The 24,112-nt window shown below is 35.1% G+C and overlaps 1 protein-coding gene across 10 annotated transcripts in view; it reads right to left on the reverse strand.

Annotated features, from left to right (window-relative positions):
* The window catches only part of LOC124639711 (optomotor-blind protein), a 96,186-nt gene that overhangs the window by 13,685 nt on the left and 58,389 nt on the right, over window positions 1-24,112 (reverse strand). For 5 of the 10 annotated variants that reach the window (XM_047177166.1, XM_047177163.1, XM_047177167.1 and 2 more), the window contains exon 4: window positions 11,618-11,713. The exons of the other annotated variants lie outside the window; for them this stretch is intronic. In XM_047177166.1, coding sequence (XP_047033122.1) covers window positions 11,618-11,713 — 96 coding nt within the window. The remainder of the gene's footprint in view (window positions 1-11,617; window positions 11,714-24,112) is intronic. 10 annotated transcript variants of the gene reach the window in all.

Raw genomic sequence — 24,112 nt, forward strand, 5'->3', positions numbered from 1 at the left:
AATAAAACCACTTCCTACTCTGATTAATGTTAATCAACTATATTTTATTAATACTAATTTGTTTTCTTTTTTTTGGTTCAATTTTTTTGACAGATCATGTCTTAATACGGTGGGACGTAAGCTTATCGATATTTTGTGATAGTCTATGACATCCTGTCTTTTTGGCTACTGGTATTAATATAAAAGATGACTCAAAAAACCAGTAAAGTTAAAAGCTTTATAAAAATTGCTTACTTGATTAACAGACCACTTTTAATTTATGACACGATTCAAAACAGTGACCATAATAAAATAGTAACAACATAAATTGTTTCACATGACCAAATGCATAAAGAAACCCTTTTGTCTTAAAAAAATATTTCATCATTTACAGTACAATAACAATAACAGTTAAGAATATCTATTTTGACGCGACGATCATCTCATCAGCACCCAACGACATAATAAAGGCAATCGTATCTTTTTTCCTTTACCTTTTAAGCTAACGAACGGCCGAAAACGATAACATTAAAATAAAATTATAGTTGTTCTGTACGTCGGCTTTAATTACCACCATCTTATTGGTCCGTCCAATTTCTTTATTTTACGGTTGGACAACAAATTTATATGTAAATCGGTGACGCGGTGGTCCGGCGCCGTGATGCATCGATATCGATTATAAAGTAATTGCCCCTTCTCTAGGATGTGATGACAACTGGTAGTTACTTTGTCAGTTTTTTAGATCGCATCATTTGTTCGGTAAGTATTATTTGTTTTTGTGTTAAGTAGATACCTAACTAAGGTGTGTTATTTTTATAAGAAAAGGACTAAGCAACGCTTTCCTTGATTAATAAAGTTAAAGGTTAAAAAAAGTTGATTCTATAGTTAGATTTTTTTAACAGGTTCACGCACGTATAAGAACTATCTTGACCCACAAAACACAACTTCTCTGTTTCAACACAATTCTTAATCAATTTAATTACAACGTATCGACATAAAAATAAAACCAGAATCCCTAACTAATAGTTCGTAATAAGAAGCAGGGTGGCGCCACTAGTCAGGCCGTTACAATCCATTCGATACGCTCATAGATCAAAAGCAATTTACTTGATCGCTCTGTGATGAACTGTCTATGCCATGACGCAACGCAAAGAAGTAATTATATTAAAAACCGAAACATCAAAACGGGTTTTACGGTTTTTGTGAACCATAAATTCGGTTGTGAGGAGAGGTGAGTAATTTTACGATTGAAAGAATAATCTTTTTTGCTTCACTAGCGAATAGTACCTAAGATTGATTCATAATATTTTTATGAAGAAAAATTATTTCAAATCCTTTAACGGATTGTGATTACAAAAAAAAATAACTCTAGAACTCAAAATAAAATAAAAAAGAAAATTGGTCTTTTGAAAATGTTCTACGTTTTTAGTGATGCTATTCGACACGAGATGGCGCTACATGTGTGGAACATCTTTTAAGTTTGTAAACTCTCTTTTGCGGGTCTTGAAACTGAAGTTTATTTTAATTTTGTACCTTCTAAAGCGTAATGAAGTTGATTTAGGATTATTATCTTTCAAAAAATATGAATGCTTAATTTACGGACTAAGATGCTGATAATTTAAGATCATTTCACATAAACAGGTGCACAACTAGAAAAATATTGCAATATCTTTAGCAGGAAATAGGTACAATATTATACAGAAACGACGCATCCAGACTAAATAGAATGAAATATAGAAATAGAAGGCATATCGCATTCTAGGCGACGCAATGCCGCCCGTCGCCCCACACATTCGCGCCAAATGGCTAATTCGCGCGGCAAGCATACGCGCCATAACTCATATCAACTAACCAATCGCCGGGGGAGCTCGCAAACAAGCCGCCGTCTCTTTCTAACCTACTAGAAACCCGAGCCTTGTTTGTTTTTCCTTTTACTTCCTTTGAAATCTTATTTTGAATTTTATTCCTGCAGGGGCGTGGATGCGACGATGCATTCACTCTCTCCCACGTACGGGACGCCACTACCGTCTCGGTCTCGCTTTTTGTAATTTTAATTCGCAGAACGCTATCGAAACGTGATTCGAGTCTATAGAAACTTTTTTATTGCAAATGTTCGGAATTCGATGAGGCAACGACGGGATTTCGGCAAAGCTTATGCACTATCGATTGAATTCGAATGATGCATCTTCAAGTTGAGGTTGGCAACTTGTACCTTTGTATGATTTGGCGACGCCATTTTTGAGGCTGGCCTGTCTAAAAAACTATATCGCCTTCGTAAGGTTCACGAATACGACGACAATTTGTTTTTGGGTTTGTAACAGCTCTTCAAAATTTAAAACGCTACCATTTGAATAAAAGAACCCTAGTCCAGTGTTTCTATGATAGGTTTGACTACTTAGTTATTTCAAGCAAACAACAATGGGCATTCGTTATGTCAGAATACCTATTCCTTTCCAATTTCACTGTTTAGATACTTAGATATCTTCAAAAAATATCAAGAATTTCTTCTATGTCATTTCTTTATCTTGCTCATCCATATTCAAAGAAAAAACAATATTCACAAAATATATCAAACTAACAATGGTTTAGCTACTGTTCAAAGCTTCAGGAACCTCCTTAAGATAAAACTAGTTATTAAGAAGATACATATAAGTCCTGTACCAAGCCCTTAATCCAGCTATTTAGAGACACTCCAAAAGTGATCCATTTATTATTCAAAGATGAACAATATTGCATCATTGAAAATCAAGCAGCAGAAGACATCGAACGCATTAAAAAAGGACTTAACAAACTCCCAAAATCAATTAAACCAAATATCTCACTTAACGCGTCAAAGTAGCCACAGAGCCACACACAACTTAAAGCTTAAGTCAAAGTAAACGTCAGATACAGAGAAGCCGCCGGCCAATATTTGTGACCCACTGTTGACAAGCAAACCACCTTAGTTGGTTCAACAGGAGGGCTCACTAATGCCCTTTTACGACAAAAAGCATGGACAAATATTGGAACAAACGGATGTCTTTTACGATTGTTTGTCGTTTTAGAGTTTTGGTCTTCGATTTAGATATCGATTTTAAGTAGAGTATGACGGGTTGGAGATGGTATATCTTCGTTCCTCTCAACCCCTTTTTCCCCTTTAGGCAGGGATCGTGTAGTAGGAATTATTTCGTTGCTAGGTTCCACGTTCTGAACATTCTAAGAATTTAAAGTATGGCTCACTTCTTATTCATTCTTAAGCTTTGTAGGTCCTTATACTATAAGAAAATCTACATCTTAGGTTCTTATGTAAGTATCTGTAACTAGCAACACTGTACTGCTAACCTTATTTCACTGACTATCACTGATTACAATTTATCTATCTCTCTCCCATTGAACTGATCCATTAACGATATCTTAAGTTGCTAAGTTAAGGTTCACTTTTAATCTATGGTATTTTTTAAAGAGCCTATTCTGTTACAAATTGTCCTTTGATCTAAAAGGATAATTTTAGAGTTGCGGGTCATTCATTAAATCATCTACATAAGGATTGACTTCTTTCAATAAGCTTCTTTTAGAACAGAGCTTGAAATATGCTGATTTCGGCTAAACATCGACATCTACTGCCTGCTAAACCTCACCTCGAAACCAAACCAACTGAAAAAACTACCACCCATAAACTGAACCCCTTCAAAAGTCCGCCATTTTCCCTTCAAAATCTCCCACCGCACCTTAAGGCCGCACCGAGAAACAATCGCACATGCGCGGGGGCTTCCATTAACGATTAACGAGCTATCGGCGGGCGGCCACTAAATTAAAATAAATATTTGCCGGCTCCGCACAAAGAGACGCCGCTTTCATCCGCGCCGACACAGGTGCCGCCTCAGACGTACAGTCAACCTCTTACTGTAACCGTACTAGCTATTTAGTTGTTGATTAAGTTGGAGTTTAACTAAAATATGGGAAACTAATTTACTAATTATTCTGGGGTATAAACGTCGTGTGCGCAGTTTTATGCTGGGTTTATGATACTGTAGCCTTCGAGATGGCGGATGGTTTTCATTTTTGCAAAGTTTAGAGCATGAATTTACATAATTCATTTACGCATGCAAGCTTTCATACCTTCTCTACTACAATTTGGATGATTTTTTTGAGAGCACTGGGTTGTGAAATGGTAATGCTAATTTAAGGCACATAAAAACACCCATTGCCTGCAAACCTTTCTTTTATATTATATAAAAGATCAGCAGTACCATCGACTTTTAAAAACAAAGGTTCATCCGAATTTGAAATCCAGACCAATGCTTGGCCCGTTCTCAAAAAACAAAAGACAGTCACACATCGGAAACTTAAAGCGAACTTAACTTGCGCACTGTACCAATAAGTGCAGGTCCGATGCATATCACTAAGTATCCACTAGGTTACGACGTATCAACTCTTACATATGTACTCGATACATACATGATTGTGCATATCACTTGTAAACTTGTATATGGCAGATGGTTTACTGGTAATCATTCGCTAGCTCATTTATTTGCAGCTTCGACTGTGCGATATAGAAATGGATATTGGTTTGCTTGTCTGTCGTTTGTTAAATTAGATTGGATTGAAGCATTAATAAACTAAAAGTAGTTAGTATTATAATGGCATTAAGATTTTGATGATGTCACTTTGAGACGCGTTGATGCCGTAAGAACTACAGAGTCCTTTGCAAATAACAACAGAAATTGACGCACTAGCTTAAGATTTTCAAGTAATTTTTCTGAACGAAGATGCACATCTTAAGTGCAACCCTAAGTTAGTAAGACACGCTTATTACCTCCAACAATGAGGTTCAATCACAACAGGAAGCCACAAGTAGTCTACGAGCTAAAGCCTCCATGCTCATATACAAACATTTGATCCATAGACGGTCCCATTAAATACATAGAACTTCTTTGTTTTTAAAGACACCCGATAGGCTCAAGTTCGTAGGATTGATAACATGAAGTTTAGACAGGTGTCCGGTGACTGTCGGATGTTGACAGCCCGCTGTTGTTTTAAAACTACTAGTTTCACCTCTTTGGTCGAGAGTGGTAACTGGTCTTATTGTACGCGAGAGGATTGAGAAACTACAAGTGATTGAAATCGTGTTGAGACAGAAGAATGATTTATGAACGTTTCTGGGATTAATTATAGTGTGGAATGGTAGGGCTTAGGTATTGTGACAAAATTTAGTAGAGGTCTAACACTATAATGGGTTTATATAATAACGAGAAAAATGATAAGCAATATTGGTAGCCAAATGTAGAAAAGCAAAACAATCCATCGACAATTTTAAAAAATAATTTCGCAAACATCTTAATACAATAGAATTCAATTGCAAACAAGTTTCTTGATTGTGACCTAATAAAATCAGATGATTCGTAAATAAAATAAAACTAACCATCTCCATTTTTTCTCAGAATCAAATCGAACTTGTACAACAGAAAAACCGCAGCATTTTGAAAATATAAACTATGAAACTACTGGAAATTTAAAGGTAGGCGCAGAAGTGTTAACGTTTGACCAAGCCGGCGCGCAAACATCGGTGTGTACAGACCCTTTAACGGCGAATGTAATCTCTATTTGTGTATACACGGGTTAAATGGTACTGTGCTATATTCACTAGGAATAAAGCTAAAGGCATGAATAGACGATGTATGAATGCAAGGTTTAGAGACAGAAGCTGTATTTAAAGTTAAACTTGATCTAGTTACGTGTGTCGTCGTAGGTTTTAGGGTATTTAGATTAGACTCTAAAATTACAGAGGAAATCTCTAGAATTACAGAAAACGAGGAACAGACAACGTTCGTAATTTGCCCATGGCTAACTTATTTTGTATAATTTCAAGATTTTATGAATAAATGAACTATGCTGGGTAAAGAAGTAACAGACACTGCAATTATCGAAAAAACGACTTCAGAAACAATTTGTCAATCCAGCAGATTAGCAGTAGTAATAAGGTATGTAAACAGAATACGAAGAATACTCAAGAAAACGTGTAATGATTTTAACGGACATCAAAACAGAAACCCAGAATAATCTAGACACAAACAACGTCAAACCTAGCAATGATAATAAAAACAACCATACAGGAAAACTGAGATATAAAGCCATTTTCATATGCATTACACCGAAGATTGTTACAGTAAGAGCCACAGTTACTACCACGCTGTTCATTTAACATACCTACAAACTCATAACACTAGATATTAAAACTATTAAAGCTTCTATCGTCAAGTATAAAATCACTACGAACGACCATTTTGACAAGACCCGTCATTGCAAAGATGGAGTAAGAGAACAGAGGTCTATGTAACTTAGGGATGGTTTGAACGACAATTTTGGTGAGAGCTCTGGTTTCAAAGATAGTAGGTGTAATTAAGGGTCTAGATAAAATGGTGGCGGTTCAGTTTGATGTGTAGGATAATGACAGGCGCCATGCGTGTGCTCCACATTTTAATGTGGATCTGAAAAGGCGTTAATGGAACGTTTAGAAGAAAATGGATGGTAAATATTATCTTTATTTTATGGGTTTTGTGAGAGCAGATTTTCTAACGAGTTTATGGCAGGTTGTACTTGAGAATTGGCGTTAAAGAAAGATTGGAGAAGATCGTAAACACAAGAATAAGGTTTGATTAAGAACAGTCATCGAGTTTCATTTAATAGCCATACCAAATTTCATGAAAATTGGCGCTAGATTTTCATCTTGAATCTATCTGTGGGAATTGCTTTCGCAGTAAGAATAACTTTGTTATTTAAAAAGGAAGAGGCGAAATGTACTACAGCATATAATGTAGGTACTGACTTGAATTATAAGTGGGTACTTTACCGAACATTACAACCAAAATAAAATACTACCAATAACACAAAGGAACATTAAAAACAAATTGATACCTTCCATTCAGAATACAAAAGCCTAACTCAAACAAACGAACCTTTATATTTATAACTATAATAAATGAGTTTGGGACTCATAAAATTATATGATCAATGTCCGAGCGCCACCTGCCGGCCAAACTACGCAACTATGTCGACCGAAGCGTCCGCGCACTCGTTACGAAACCACCAATTTATTGAATATTAAACCTTATTTTTTTATTCTTATGATTGAAAATTGGTTGTCAATAATTCGCTATTTGTACCAAAATTAATAATTATGAAAATTCGAGCGGTAATCGCACTTCCTGATCTTTAGTTTATCAGTAGTGGTTAATCAATTAATTAGTACCGTATAAATCAATTGAGACGTTATTTTTTATAATTGATGACATTACTACTTTATGTCTTCGAATAATTTACAGATACTTGAAAATAAAACAGTGGTATTAAATAGGTTTGAGGTTAATTATTCAAGTTATTAATTATATTATCAATGATTAACTTGAAAAAAGCTAGATATAATTTTTGAAACATAATTACAACAGTTTCACACCATAGCATGTCACGAGATAATTATATGATTCTTATTACTATTGAAATTAATTAAATATTAAAAACAGACAAGTAATTGAAATAAACTCTTACTGAACATTTCAATTACCGAAATAACTAAGAAGTTACTGGACAAACTCAGTATCATTTTCACACAGATGTAAAGTCCACGTTTAAAAATTCTATTTCTTCGTTCAACATATAAAATTGCCTATATCCTACAAAACTAAGCATGGGCAAAGTTTATGGGAGCTGACACGCTTACCATGGCATCCATAACGAATCCCATGGGTTAGTACAACGATATAACCGTTTAGGGTTGCTAGAGAAAAAAATAATGAGACGAATACTTGAAAATATGTTCAAATCTGAAGAAAGAGCTAATTCATAAGTAATTTGTACGCATTTGCAGCCATTTTAAAAGTGAAAAGTTATTTTAATTTAGCAAAAAAATAAAAATTAAAACATTGTGATGCAAGAACTAAAATCCATGTTTAGTTGTGTTTTTTTCTTTTGTCTTTAAGTTATTTGTTTTAAAACTAATGAAAACTCAAGAAGATAAATATTTTCTTTACTTAGAACTGCAAATTAATAAAATCGTATTTTTCTAGCCTAACAAGTAAATAAAACAGTAAAATTAGTACCACAATCTATGATTACTCCACTTTGCGAAATACCAACTGATTCCTAACCTACAATTTGCTAACCCTAGGAGAGGGGTGGAACGCACCCTTAATTGATTGCTCCGTGATTGATCGACGTCTTTAACCGATACGATATTTTACGGAAAACAAACCCTATTTATTGCACCATATACACCTTATTTTTACAAGAAGAGTAAATAATTTAAAAAATATATAGCTTATGTAAGAGTCCCTAATCTTTATTTCTTCTTAAAAGTGATGCTATGTAAGTAATTATACCACGTATACAAAAACAAAAAATAGCTGAAGCACTTCAAAAAAGTACCTAATTAAACATTATCTTCTATTGAATGATGTACCTTTTTTCCTGCCTCAATACTTTACTGCAATTGACTAAGAATGAATCTATCAATATTTTACTATTTTATGTGTACATGTTTCATTAATATAGTAACTTCTCTTACCCACTTTATGACTTATCGAGGTAAAATTTTGATGAAAACGCCAAATTAAACCAACCACTTTTTATATACGGGTGCATTCGTAAATATTATTCTACTAGGCCTAACAGCTGACACAATACTCCATGGTTAATCACCTTTATTTTAAACAGACACCATTATACACCCAATTACGAAAACAACACATGTCATTCACAAAAACAAACAACTAACGACAATATAACTATTTATTACCTAATCTAAAACAAACGCCTGTTAGTTTTAGACAGAAACCCCTAATCATTTCATAATTAACAAATTTTTTACGCCAATTTTGGGGCCAACCTTTTTTTTTTGGCCATGTCTTTGACGAGCTCGTATTTTGTTGTACGATAATGTGCTCTATTTTCGTAGTGTTAGAGTTGTGTTTTCTGTGTTGGTGTTCTGTTTAACAAATATTTGTGTTGGATGAAAAGTGCGCGTCTATATAATTAGGCCGTAGACACCTTGGTGATGATTGTTGGCGCCTCCGGCTTGTGGAGTGACCATGATGAGTTATGGGTCAGAGACTACGTGATTTATATTGTTTAGAACCTTTTTTTTGTATTCGAAGTAGGCTCACTGATAAGGAAGCTAAATACGTGATTTTTATTAGAAATTAGAATATAAAAAAAATGGAATAATTTGCCATTAATCACAGTTTGAAAACATTTTTATAAACGTAATCATTTATAAAATATGGCATTATACATTGCAAGGCCAAATAGCAGCCAAAACATATAATCGAAAACTATGTGTATCTTTTTTAAATTAAGATGTAAGCCGCATTTTTTTCAATAACAAAGGTGAATATTATAATAATATAACGCATCAAATATGTAAATTGATTTCTCACAAAATGTGTGAAATTCAGTCAAATGAATTTTATATAAAAGGTGTCATTGTTTCACACAATTATATAAGACTTCTCAGGTAATCATTTACCTTATCACATGTTTGAATATAAATTAAATATTAACGTTTAAACACGTGTAATTTTTTGCAGTTAAGTCATGACCGTGACAGTCTTTTAAAAATTGTAGTGATGCACATTCATCATCTCCCGTACCTTTTCCCAACTATGTTGGGGTCGGCTTCCAGTTTAACCTGATACAGCTGAGTACCAGTGCTTTACAAGAAGCTACTGCCTATCTGACCTCCTCAACCCAGTTACCCGGGCAACCCAATACCCCTTGTAAATAAATCTACAAACAGAGAATGCAAGATCATAAAATTATATTTGCAAAGAATGTCTGGTATCTCACAGTATCATGGCTTGTTTTCCTAATTAATATCTGTTGTATTAATTAAAAATCGTAAGAATGTGTGAACGGTCAAGTAATGGATATTCCATCGTAAATGGTTGGCACAAAATAATAAACAGTTGTATATAAAGCCTAAGTTTCGAATTAAATTACGATTAGACCAATGAAAATATTACATAACAAATGGTCTGATACTGACATAATATGTCAAGAAATAGTTGTAACAAGTACAGCCACGCGAATAAACTAGTCCATATAAAGACCTCACAAGCCGTTTGTATGAAAGAAAAAATCCATAATTGACAAGTTGTATGGTCACCCTACTAACACGGTTAAGGTATGCGATTACTGACTTCAATAACAATTTCTGTAGCGAAAATTACCCTTAAATGTTGATAGCCGTAGGTGAATGGTATATGGATGATTTTGTTTGAGTCATGATTGAATTATCTTTGCGTTTATTATTTTTGTTTCACTTTTTTTAGTAACGGTACCTAGGGGTCAATGTTTTATCGAGGAACGTTTGTTCAATAGTAATGACGAATTTTTGATACATTTTAATTTAAAATTTCATAAAAATAGCTTTAAAAAACAGACACAGACAATAAAATTAATGGCATAACCCTAACAATATTTAATGAGAAAAACAATATACATCGCAGATCCTTGATGACTATTTGAAAATTTAAAAAGTTACCGTTAAAATATGTATGAACGCCCATTTGGGCAACGGTTAAATAACTACTCCGGCGGCAAAAAAACTATAATTCCGTCATAGCAGATGTTAATGATTCTATTATTTATGAAGGCCAGTTTAGACCCTTTTCTTTCCTACATGGTTACCGTAAAATGTTTGTTGTCTGTGGGAAATCATTTAGCGTCACGGACTCAAAATATTTAGAAGGATTTATCATCAATGGTGGAATTTCAGGTTTTAGGATCCATTTTGATGGAAGTTTATATTCAGGGAGTTTTACTCTATTATAATTCATTTTTTTTACTGCACTTATCAATTTATACAAGTAAAGGAGGAGAATGGACTCTGAAGTTGGCTGGTGGTGACTTCTTACGATAGTGAAAATGACAAACAAAATTTTACTGTGTCAAATGGCTAACTTCAAAGGGGAAAAATTATTTGAAGATATTGAAAAAAGCTCACATTTTGGGGAAATAAAGCGACAGGTACATATACTCCGATGAATTGAGAACCTTCTCCTTTCTGAACTCGGTTAAAAGTAAGTATTGAAGGGGCCATTTAAGTATTCAATATAGAAATATAAAATAAAGAATGACATTTCAAACGTGTTATGGTAACTGAAACCTTTTTCAAGAAAGCCAGAGATATATTATTCATCGATCTAGTCTTTTATCGTCAATATATCGAGTTATTTTATTTATTTATTGTTAACTAAGTTAATATTATAACTTAAATGATGTCGGCAGGTGCTTATTATTAAGTAGGTACTGAAGGTTTTCATTTTTTCAAAAATAACTTGTAGAATCCTCTTTTATTATATTTTTATAGAATGAAGTATTTTAATGTATTTGGTGAAACTGTTAATATACAATAAGGTTACCAAGCTCATAAAAAATCTAACAAAAGCAAGGAAAAGTCCTTTTATTTTGACGACGTAAATTAATAAAAATGTTGGTCTTATTTCATGTAAAAGTGTGTAATGTCATTTATAAAGTCACTTTTCACTTGGAATCACGGATGATCAACTATTGTTATACTTTTCAATTTTCATTGAATTTTTTGTTGTAACAGTTGCTTTAAATTTAGATTGTATTTTCTTAATAAAACAAAAGGTCTACTAACCAAATGGTCTGAGTGGGGTTCTCTGGGCGCACTAGGCCCTGCGTTGGGCCACAGCAACTTTGACAACATCCGTTGACTTTGGCAATAGATGAGCTCCTACGAAGGAGAAAAAATGTACTTTAGTACGTTTAGAATAAAGGCTATTATCGCCTGACGGGGACGCTCCTCTCTAAGGGGTAAGCAGATGTGGGTGATAGTTATATCACATTAATTTGCCCATCGATACTTGCGAGATTAGATTATCTGAAAATTACACATTTGCCAAAGAACAAAGTATTTCAAGTAGAAAGACTACAGTTGGCTATATTCATACAAGACATAAAATCCCAACACCAATTTAAAAAAGTTATCGACTTCTGTCCCGGAAGACACAGCCATAAAGGTCTAGTTAATCAGAGTCAAAATTGGCCTCAATCAAGTTCAGACCCAAAACACAGGAACAAGTGAACCATCGTGGAGGGTCTTATAGACACATTTCTAAGAAGAGCCATAGCTTAAGCACGCTCGAGTGTTCTCAATGAACGAGATTATTAATAATAACAACACGTTTTTACTGGCTGCGCCCGCGCCGCTGGCGATCTGACTTAATGTTGGCGGCTGGGGTTGCCAACATGAGGTTGTGGGTAACTTTAACTTCGTTTTATGAAGTTTTTAGGGTGTTTTTAGTGGTGACAGGGTAATTTTTGTGCGTACAACTATGATGCCAAATAAAAATAAGGCTCGAAATTTCAGTGTGGTCAGATAATAGTGTGAAGACTTTGTCTTTCCCGAGACTGCATTACCTATGCAGTAATCACAAAAATCACGAAACTACTAAGTTTAACCCGCAACACATTACAAAACTTAGTTTTAAAACTAACATCAAATAGCGTGCACAAAATTACACTCAGACCTAAACGTCAAACGTCAAAAATTCTTCGAAGACCGAAAAATGTTGACGACCGCTGCACGTTAAAAAGTATAACGAGATGGTAATAATAGGTTATGGTCAGTTCTCGCCCGCAAAACAAACATTGAACAGAGCAGGCTAAGACAGAGAGTGCTAAATTACTTTAATTACGGGGAAACGACTTGGCCGTCGTTTTCTGATTTACGTTTCACAATTTTTGTGAACTGTTTTTTTTCGTTTTTTAGAATTTTTGTTGATCGGTTTCGACGGATATGGATGTAGACTTTTTTTTTAAGTTATGTCATACAGAGGAAAAATGTGTATTTTTGGTTTGTACTGGATTAACTTAAAAACTTCTAGACCGATTTTAAAAATTCTTTCACTGTGGAAAAGCTACACTCTTTTCGAGCACATACATAGGCTATATTTTATCCCGGTACGCGCAGTAGTTCATAGACAGGACGCGGGTGAAACCGCGGGAATACGGCTAGTATTGTATAATTTTATGAGTAAATTGATGAGTGATTTGTAGTTATGCAATACCAAAATTAACAGCTGTTATGTAATTTAAATGACTGATTTCAATGAAATATTTAATCGTCCGTCATAAAAGAGCATTTTAGTACGTTAGTAAAATAATTATCATGTTGCAAATAAATATTGCGAAAAATCTGCAATTATATTGCAAAAAAATTCTGTCTCTTTATACAGTATGTGTCAAAAATGACAATTACTTTTTCATGATTTTTTCGCGAAATAACGTATAAAAATATTATGTTTTTTTTTTATTGTGTTATCTAAATCTTTTTAACTAGTTTGTGAAACAGGGCGGTGTTTATGCGAAGTAACTTACAGCAGTTAAACCGTATTTATAAGCGTATTTATAGATATCTATCTTGTTCTTGATACAGCTGTCATTATTGAGTTTTTTGTTTTAACTTGTAACTTTTATAATAAGGTGTTGTGTTTCATGTTGTGTAAGTGTAATTTAATTTCCTTATTTGTTGGGTCTGGTTATTAGTTTGAAGTAACTGTTTATGAATGTTATACGTTAGTATTGCTAATCAAATTAAAGTTAGCCGTTCTGCATACAATTAGGAACTACTGCTACTATATCTGGCTATTATTGTAGTATAGTTTAGTTTTATTTACCAACTATTACTATATTCAAGATACAAGGCCTCCTAAAATATTAAAGAACTGATGCGATGACCTAAGCTCCCCGATTAAGAATTTTGTTTTATGCCATATTTTTTTAACACTGACTATATGAATACGGTAGCCAAGGCAACCATTTTGAAATATGTATGTATACCCCCAAAAAAAAAATCAATTATCAAGTCAGCCGAGTATTTACTGAAAAATAAACCTTTTGATAGCAGTGTTATAACAAACAACACGTTACGTATAGCCTGAAGGTACGCCGATGGGGTCAATCGCAGCTGGTACCCAAAAACTGAGATTAACATGTTCCCCATATCTGAGGAGCATCGAAATTGGTACCAGGTACTGGTACAAAATAAATAATAATACGAACAGGTTAATATTGCATAAATTATAATATTTTTATGGACGTAATTGGTCCTCTTTATTTTTGGAGCGTCCATTTTGCTCGTGAGAATTTGATCATCAGGTTGTCTGGTTTAAGAGATGTCGAGAAATAAGTCAGGTTACTTTGAAGATTCATCATCAATCATCATCTGCATAGCCTTTACCCTTCTATGTTGGTGTCGGCTTCCAGTCTTAGTCAAATTAAGCTGGGTATCAATGTTTTACATGAGCCTATCTGACCTCCTCATCCCAGTTATGAGGGCAATCCGAAACCCTTTAGCGAGAGAGGTGGCTAGACTTCCTTCTTTCGTCTACTCATAAAGTCCTTATTGGATAAACCTTAAATGCTGGACTCAGGAGAGAAGATATAAAAAATATACTGCATACAACCCGTTACCGTTATAAAACAGATCCATCTAAAATAAATTAATCATAAACACGCCCAAAGATTTACGCAGCATAAACAATTTAGTATTGGAAACCAAGTGAAACATCAGAAAACGTTTCATAATCATTAATCATGTATAATGGCCGGTCCGTCCGTCTGCACGTAAATTATCAAAAACCACGGAACCGGTGTCTAGGCCTCGTAATTGTGAGCAAACACTATTTACAACATAATGGTAGGACATCAGAATTTAATTTACTGTTAGTTGAGCTGTGTTTATGGGAAATTGCAGGTCTCTGAGCATACAGCTTAGAGTAGCTAGCCTGCTCTCGATCAACGCACTGGTTTGCAGATTTTTTCTGATGTGGGTTTAATTTCATTTTATGTCTTCTAGGCTATACTTCTTGCTATTTTCAACCGATTTCGAAAAAGGAGGTACTTGAAGATTTCGTCTTTATAGGCTTGTTAAAAAAATCGACAGATGTTCACAAGTCTATGAAGGCACTTAAAATAAACATTATGTCAAGAACTTAATCTGCGAACGATCGCAAGAGGTCCGTAACCTACAATTATCGGGCAGTTGTACGAAATATGAATGGAGAGACGCAAGCGCAGCCCGCCGCGGGCGCCACCACGACACCCATAACGCGAAGCCTCGGGTCACCACAAAGTCAACTAAAGGACTCACATTATTCGCAAGTAATGATAGACCTTTTTTAAACCACTCACGAGCCCAGCATGACATCTAGTTGAAGTATCTACGATCCCGTCCGAAGATATTGGCCAATAAAGGCGAACCGTAGACTTATAAGGCAGCCCTCCGCCGCGACGAGACGCCGACAGAGCGAAAGATCAACGCTAATTAAGCGCCATAAAACCGAATATCGTTCTCATACCATCGTTACCTTTCACCGGGGCCGACAACGAATTCTATTGAAAAAAAAAAAAAGAATTCTTTTGACTTCACATACACGAGCGCACGATATGAGGTTGGTAATAGATTAATGATATAGGTTGCGAGGTCTGTATTTAAAGGTGGGTTTGCGGGGAGGGCGCGCGCGCCGCCACCCGCGCGGCCGGCGGGGCGCGGGGCGGCGGGGCGCCGGGCGGCCGCGCAGGCGCCGGTGGCTCGCCGCGGGGCGTTCTCGGCCCCACGCGTACACCTCTTATTGAGAAATTCCCGAGATGATGCATAATTCTCGTTTTGGTTTCCTCTCTGTAGTTATTTTACTCCTTGTTAACAATATTACCGATTCGGTGACCGACGCAGACGCATATTTTATCTGTTGGTTTAAAACTTTAACTGGACGCTTGATTTATGGGTTGAGCTTGGTTTGGTGAATGGCGATGACTAAATTGGTGGTTGTGCTATGTTATTATCTGCTTAGGCCATTTCTGCATTACCGGGATACTACAATGCAGCATCTTTAGTCCGTATACCAGTTTTGAAACTACTAATGTTGAAGTTCCTCTTTCATAAATCACATACACAAAACACGAATCCAATAAGAACCTAAACCAAAAGCCTACTCATTCAAGCTGTTAAAACACCAATCTCTTATCAGACAGTTATGTTAATAAGACATGCTAATTCCCAAAACCAACAAACGGGGAGCAAAAAGGACTGGAAGGAGCAAAAAAGAGGGCTTTAAGGGCCTCCGGGTCAAAAAGGAGCAAAAGGAGATACGGCGCCAGGCGCAATTACGCGCCTCCTGTAGCCCAAACCGAGGAATGTGAACAGTATTCTAGCTAGAACTTTTTTCCGTCTAGATAGTTCGACGAATGCCTTGGTCGTGGTTCGTGGAATGATGAGGCAAAAATATGACAATGTTGTAGAAATAGTTTTGGGTTGTAGTTCTAATGATTTGGAGTTCGTTTGTGTGATAGCGATTTTATGTTGAGTTCAGATTTAGACTGCCCCAGGCATTTAGCAGTATCAGGCACTAGGTGTTTGACATAATGAGCTGGGTCCATTTGATACCACCACTAACTGATAAATTGGTTTTGATTGTTTATATATTTCTGTGTGTTTTGATATGTTTGTATTAATAAATAAAAGTTTTTTTTTGTCTAATTTTCTGTTAGTTTATAAAAATCGTTTATGAGCTTAGTTTTGAATGTATTAAGGTTTTTTGCTTATAAATATAAGGCAACAAAAAAGATCTGAACCAAAGCTATGACTTATATTTCTGTGAAACCATAGTCTTGTTGACTAAGTAACGAAATACATATTATATCAATTAGTAAATAATACAAAAATCCTTTAAGAAATTACAACATAAGACAAGTGATAGAACTCTTGAAGCGTTTCTACGTTATCCGACGGGAATTGTGTTCGCAAATCTTTGAAGACTTTTGCAGTTGCAATTTAAATATTCCTTAATTTAAAGTCAAAGAAAGTGTTTAGATTGAGTAAAGTGTTTGATAGTGATGCGAATTTTCAGGATAAAAACATTAATGGCCCAGTAGTTGTTTCTTTCGTTAACAACATGATAAATGGGAAAGTAATTCAGTATGTCTGTTATTATTATTATCACACGTTATGGCTGAATAGATTTTGATAAATGTGGTCTAACACATTTGTAAGAATGCCTTTTTATGAACACGAGAATGAAACTTCAAAATACAGCTGTTTCTCTATATTCAAGGCATTAGAAGTTTTCCGAATCAGAATTACTGAAAGGCATAGTTAGCAAAACTTGCACTTCGAAGAATTATTTAACTTCTTCCAACAAAGCCTAAGTCCCAATTAAATAAGTACCTAACTAGCAAAACTTTTTTGCAACCATGCTTACACAAATAGGCTATTTCGCAACTGTTTTCAACCGATTACGAAAAGCAACAATCGGGTACCTACCAATGCAAATTGTTCTTAGAATCGAGTCAGCCAATAGGCAACTTCCTAACAGTGAAGTACCGGACACTGCCGGACACCGTAATCCGGTAATTCGAGCGTGGGTAGGCGTGACCGGACGGCTGTGACGTCACGCTCGCCGACCAATCAGAACGCAGCGGTAATCTGATTGTCACCCTCGTGTCAATAGTCATAGATGTAGTTAGAGTAACCTCTTCAGAGACGAATCTGGCTTCTTTTGTAGTGTTTTGAGGCTATTTACGTGAAAATACACCTTGTTTGTTTAATTGATCACAGTAACTAAGAAAATAAAATCCTAGTAACAATAAAAATTAAAGACTTAACAGTCAAGGCATTTTCGTCGCGTTGACTGAAAGTTTAGATACTCAAGAGGCTGGCAGCATTGCCACATTAGATTCCAATTATTACACTTTGACCATGGTAAACAGTAGCCAAAAAGATTTTACATATTTCAGTTAAGAAGTACCTAACTTGCAAACTCTAGAACAATTTTTTTACGGTTTTAAATGGTGGTCTTGCTATCGGTGAAAACCCTTAGTTAGCTTGAATTACAAGATAATACAAAGTGAAGCAAGTTATGGCCTAAGACCGACTTAATCTTTTGACTTAATAGTACTTAGATTTGATTGAGAAATAATAGATTTATGTTCCTAAGACAATTACTTAGAACTGACAGATACAGGATGTCAAATGATTTTCAATATCTTGACTGTCTCTGGTTTCCTGTCAATGTATTATCGTTTAAAATGTCTCCTATTTCGTACGCGGTTTAGCGGCTCTCGCTACGGTCAAGTAGTAACGCAGGTTATATGAAATATTAGGAGTACTAAGTGCTTTATATTTCTCGGTAAGTTAGTTTAGTTTATTTATCAAAAACAAATAAGTTCACAATTACATTTAGAGATAAAATAGTTCGTAGTTACATAGTTATAATTACTTAAAATAAAGTTTTGTAGCTACATAATATAGTATAGTTTTCATGTTTTTGACCAAACGGCAACCCTGAATGTGCCTATGTCGAAGGTTCCGAGTTTTTCACGCCAAGACAAAATGTCTCATTTACAATAATCTTCACTAGATATGTCATCCTTTTTTAGCCTAGAGCTCATTCTATACTTACATCCCATCTCTACATTAAAATTAAAAACTAAAAAAAAACAGCTTCAAAAACACGATTCGCCTATGACCCTAGCATATTCCTGACAACTCAATTTGCTGCCAACTATTCTCAAACACATTCAAATATCAACCTTAAGCCTTCGAGTTAAGGGAGTTAGATACATTTTGACAGCTGCATTGTAATTGGTTTAAAAAGTAGGGTGACAAAGTAGGGACGAATACAATGGATGCAAAGGATTAGTGGAAACAGGCTTACCATATTACGTCACTACAGTAATGGCTGCCACATTATTAATAATAATATTTCGTGTTAGTATTATTAAATTGGATAAAGTAGTTTTGTAGTATGGGGATGGGCGATTGCTTGAGTCTCCTGGGACTATTGGGGTGACATAATATTTTTAAGTTTTGAAAATGGACTACGCCGTTTGAAACTGAAGTCTGGCGGCCCTTAAACTAAGATAAGACTGTACTAAGGCTAACCAAGAGAAACGCGTTTATTATAAATAACAAGTAGCATAGGATAATTACATAATATTTCAGAGATTCTTTAGGCTTAACACACAAAAAAAATACACATAAAAATCAACTTTTATTAACTTTTATTACGCCCAACACTAACATAAACCAAAGACTAAACTAAAAACCAGACGCGACAACATAAACTTTCTCGCGACGTTTATACCTACATACTACATTTATCTCCCGAGCTCACTAACCCGCGTATCTGCCTAATCTCGTACACTCGGAAGCGCCTCAATTAACTTTAAAACGTGTTCAAAGTCTGGCAATTAAATAGATAAAGGTTCGATTCCGGTGGTCCGTGTCGCATGACCGTAAAATGGAACGTGTAGCGAGTAAATTAGTTGGTTAAGTCTTATTTTTTGGAGTTGCTTTTTTGGAATAACGAAGGAGGATGATGTGAATCAATCTTTGTAAAGAAATAATTTATATATATTGCAGAACTTGCTGTTACCCGCGTGTTAGCCGTGTCTTGAGGGACCCACTTAGGTATATCCCGCAAGAAGATAAAAAGTAGCCTGAATGTTAGATATTAAACTACTGTAAAGTTTCATTTTCTTTTCATACATTCAAGATATTATAAAATATTAGTGTATTAAGTAAATATGCGATGTTATACATATTACACCTTAAAGATATGTCAACGAATTCGTTACTTATCCCTTATCCCATTTTTTTTATATTTAGAGACAGGACAACAAATATACTCTTTAAGCTTGCGTCACTGTCAACGGATACCTTACCTAAATCGGACTACATAGCAACGTTGAATGTCAATGCAATTGCACTCAAATTAGAAGTTAATAGCTATAACTATGACCTAGTCAACAAGGAAAAATACAGTTAATGTCTTTTTAAAGAAACAAGAAAGGTTAACCAAATGAAAAAAGGTCATCGGAAGGTAAAATATAAACTGAGTTATTGTCTGAAGTCGTTTAGTCTTTAATTGAGGCATAAACTGTAACGACTATTATGCACACGAGACCGCTGAAACTATTAATAGAAGATCCAGTTACTCTTCATAAAGATTACTTACAGGGAAAAATGGAAGCGGGAGGCATTGCGCCGACCCCAAATAAAATTGGTAACAGGGCAGGAGGAAGAAGAAGGTCGAATCTCAGATCCCAGATCCTGATTGGGTGCATATACTAGGATTTTACAAGGTATAACTGTGTGTATTCCTCACTAGCAGTTTTCCCGTGGTTTCAATCGCGTCCCGTGGCTACTAGGTACTGCCCATACGGGGATAAAACATAGCCTATGTTACTCGGGAAGACTGTAGCTATCCAACACTGAAAGAATTTTTCGAATCGATTCAGTAGTTTCTGAGCCTTTTTGGTACAACAAACAAAAATACCTACCTATGTTTTATCTTTTTTCATTAATATAGATTAACAGTCAAAAATACTTGCAATTGCAACAGACGCCAACGACTTATATCACCGATACATTTATCTCATCATCAGAAAACCAATGAAAATCTCCATTTGTTCTGTTGAACAGCTGTTTTAATGTAATATTGCGTGTTCACTCAACCAGTTAATTTCTAAGAACACATTTTTTTACGTAATTATTCAGTCTTTTTGCACGAGTAGAAAAGGTATTGAAAATATATGCGGGCTTCAAGGACCGCGCGAAACGAAAATGCGGGCGATTCGATTACTATCAAAGATTAAATAAATAAAACCTGATTTCTAAATAGGTAGAAAATGTTAGTCCAATTAGCAGTAGGTAATGAACTAAAAACTTAATTAGTTAAAAAGTTTTAGAATACCAATCAAAGGAAATACATCAAATACTATTGACAGTAAGTTTGCGACTCAAAATCTATACTATTTTGAAAAAGTGTGGATGTTTGGCCATACATAGACATAAAGAAACTGAGGTCAGATAAGACATCCCAAGCCTGTATTTAGAACTCCATTTTGTTACAAGACAAAATTAGGATGCGTCAGTTTTCTGGTCAAATATGGCTCCGATGGTAGTCGGCAAAAGTAGCCATGATAAAAAAATGATTTACCGATTTGGATAAGAAAGAATATATAAAATAGGCTAGTTAGTTTCTGAAAATGTAAGATCTTCGTAAGACTTCATAACATGCGTATCTAAATTCGTAATATCTTTATTACTACTACTTAATTTAAAAGCCTATACTATAAACAAATGAATTCATACACCCACGGTACAGTATCGCATTGAACTGAATTCACAAAAAGCGTTCAAATAAAAGCCGCAAGCGCACGCTAAATGACGACAACTTCTCATTGATTTTATTATAATATTCCTTTCAAAGATTAAGTGGGATTAATGTCAGATGCGACAGCCTTTATGACTACCTCGCGATATTGATCAATGAGACTTTAGTATAGGTATTTCTGTTTATATTATGGGATTATGTTGGCGAGATAATAATCTAGTTTATAGAGATTATGTGGGTGTAAGACACAGATACTTAATTAAGTTACTTCGCGGTTTTTTTCGCGTCAAAAGTAATTAAATAGTGTAACGTCGACGAAATACGGCGTGGCAAAATGTGGTGCCTATGAAGTAAAATTCGAAAAAATATTATGACATGAAAAATAAAATTAATGATTACAATAAAGAGAGTTCACATACACACAACAATTAAACCGACTTAGTGCCACTTTAATAAACTTCATCAAGATGCAAGGAGCCGCTATATTAAAACCGCTACACCTTTCTGAAACCATACTAATTGCGCATCTGCGTCCAACTCATTGCCGATATCTGAGTAACGACAAATAAAATCGTTCATTCGGTCCCTCGTTCATTCGTACGGTCTTTCGGCGCGTTTGCGCTCAAAGGAGGCCGAAGCTCAAGGAGGCCGATTTGTTTAGTATAAAGACTCCTTTATTGGCTGATGCAAATTTATTTTCTCAGTTATTATGCGATTCAATTATTGCACAATGTTCGGTCAGGTTTCGGCCGTTTTATAATGCCGATACCGGTTTGGTGATTGTCTAGTCTCGGGTTGAGGGAACGGCCTAGTATTGTCACGATTTTGATATGATGTAGGGAAATTATGTCTTACAAAATGTGTCTTAAATATTTACGATTAGCCAAGTAGGTAAGGAATGGCAATGTATTATTAATTCAAAGTCATGTGATCCTGTGTCAAAAAATAAGATTCCGCCGATTCCATAGATATTTAAATACAATTTCTTATATCTCCTAAAAAGCCTTGGATTTGTGTATTAACAATTGTCTTTGCAAACAGGAATTATCCGTATTTTTTTCATAGTTACAATCAAAATTAAACTATAATAGTGTAATTAATACTACCATTAAAATAAATTCCCGCTGAGCATTATGGTCATAACAAATTAATGGCGAGGTTATAAGCCAATTATTAGTTTTTAGTCCTTTAAGCATCAATTCAATTGGTTATTAAGACTTACATTGTATTTTTAATGTGGGATCTCTTTAATTACGCTGTGAGCAATAATTTATTGTGGGTATCTATTTCTGTGATGAACATTCCATGCCATTTTGAAACTAAAGATGACCAAAATATACGAAACAATATTGCATTTTGTAACGATACTTCAACATGAACTTGGACTTCAAACTATAGTTATACTAAATCGAATTTTCAGTCATACTTGTCGGCTTTTTGTCCGGCAATCTATCTTAAGGATCATCATAATTTTAGCCTATCAAAAAGTGCTGGAGTGGACTAGCAAGCGCAGCGTAGGACGTCCACCAACGTGGTGGACAGACCTTATAAAGGTCGCCGGAAGACGCTGGATGCAGGTCGCTTCCAACAGGTATCTGTGGAGATCTAAGGGGGAGGCCTATGTTCAGCAGTGGACGTCCTATGGCTGAGATGATGATGATGATAGAGCCTATTAAAATATGAGAGCACTGCAACAGATAAAAATTCGTTCAGTTTAAAACATTGGACTATCCTGAAGTGAGACATAGAAGCCGATACCAAAGTAAGTTGTCTATAACACTACCTTTTTTAAACATATTTTTGATCCCATCTTTTTGTTAAAAATAATTTTCTAAACAGCATTCTAATTTGACTTAACGTTTCGTTTCACGAGCACACGAGAGGAGTCGCGCTCATTAGTAAGGCAATTAGCATTATGACCAGGACCCCTTGTCCAGAGGCTGTATGCGGAAAAGCCTTTGCTTACATATGTTTTCTTAGTAAAAAGTGTTGGCGCGTCACTATTTAGTTATTTATTTTGTTGCTGAAAGAAGTAGGATGACCGAATTTTACCTAAGCCTAGTAACATTTTCAGTGCATTTAGGGATATTAAACATTTTAAACATACATTAAAGTTAGGCAAAGAAAGACAATTGAGCATTTTCAAAAGCGAATTTCGTGACATGTAACTGGTGACACTTTTTGGATAGAACATAGCAGTCAGCTGTCATTTGTCTATGTATATCCTAAACTTTTTAAAGAGGAATGAGTAAACTTCAAGAGATATGTACAGAATAATGCTTATTTTATTAATATGCACTCCCATAACTCATTTACGAAGAATAAACAAGTAATAATGTGAGTAAAGAGTGAAATCTTTAATGGCGTGCAACGAACGGGTATTTATGTTAATGACAGATATTTGTTCAGTATAGCACTCTGTTGTCTTTGGTAGCTGATTCAAGATGGAGTATGGCGCGAAAATAAGAAAATGGCGCTGGAAAATTTGCCGCCAAATAGCTTGGTAATAGTTTTATCCTAAGGTACACTTAAGTATTAAATGTAAATTACATAATGTCATTGAAAGTGAAACGGCTGATCCGTTTGAGATGTCTTAAGGCTTCGAGTATTTTGACATACGAGTGGTAAAAACAATAAATGTAACATCAATGCAAATCATTTAAAACTGAGAACCTCCTTTTTTAAATTTGGTAAGTACCTAACAAATACAAATTTTGAGATACAGTACAATCAAAATACATACACCATTTTTAGGTACCAAAGGGTAAAACGGGACCCTATTGTTTTCGCTCCGTCCGTCCGTCCGTCTGTCAGCAGGCTGTATCTCATGAACCGTGATAGTTAGAGAAAATGAAATTTTTCACAGATGATGCATTTCTGTTGTTGCTATAACAACAAATACTGAAAACTAGAATAAAATAAATATATTGGGGGCTCCCATACAACAAACGTGA

Source organism: Helicoverpa zea, chromosome 19 (genome assembly GCF_022581195.2).
Source record: "Helicoverpa zea isolate HzStark_Cry1AcR chromosome 19, ilHelZeax1.1, whole genome shotgun sequence".
Lineage (NCBI taxonomy): Eukaryota > Metazoa > Arthropoda > Insecta > Lepidoptera > Noctuidae > Helicoverpa > Helicoverpa zea.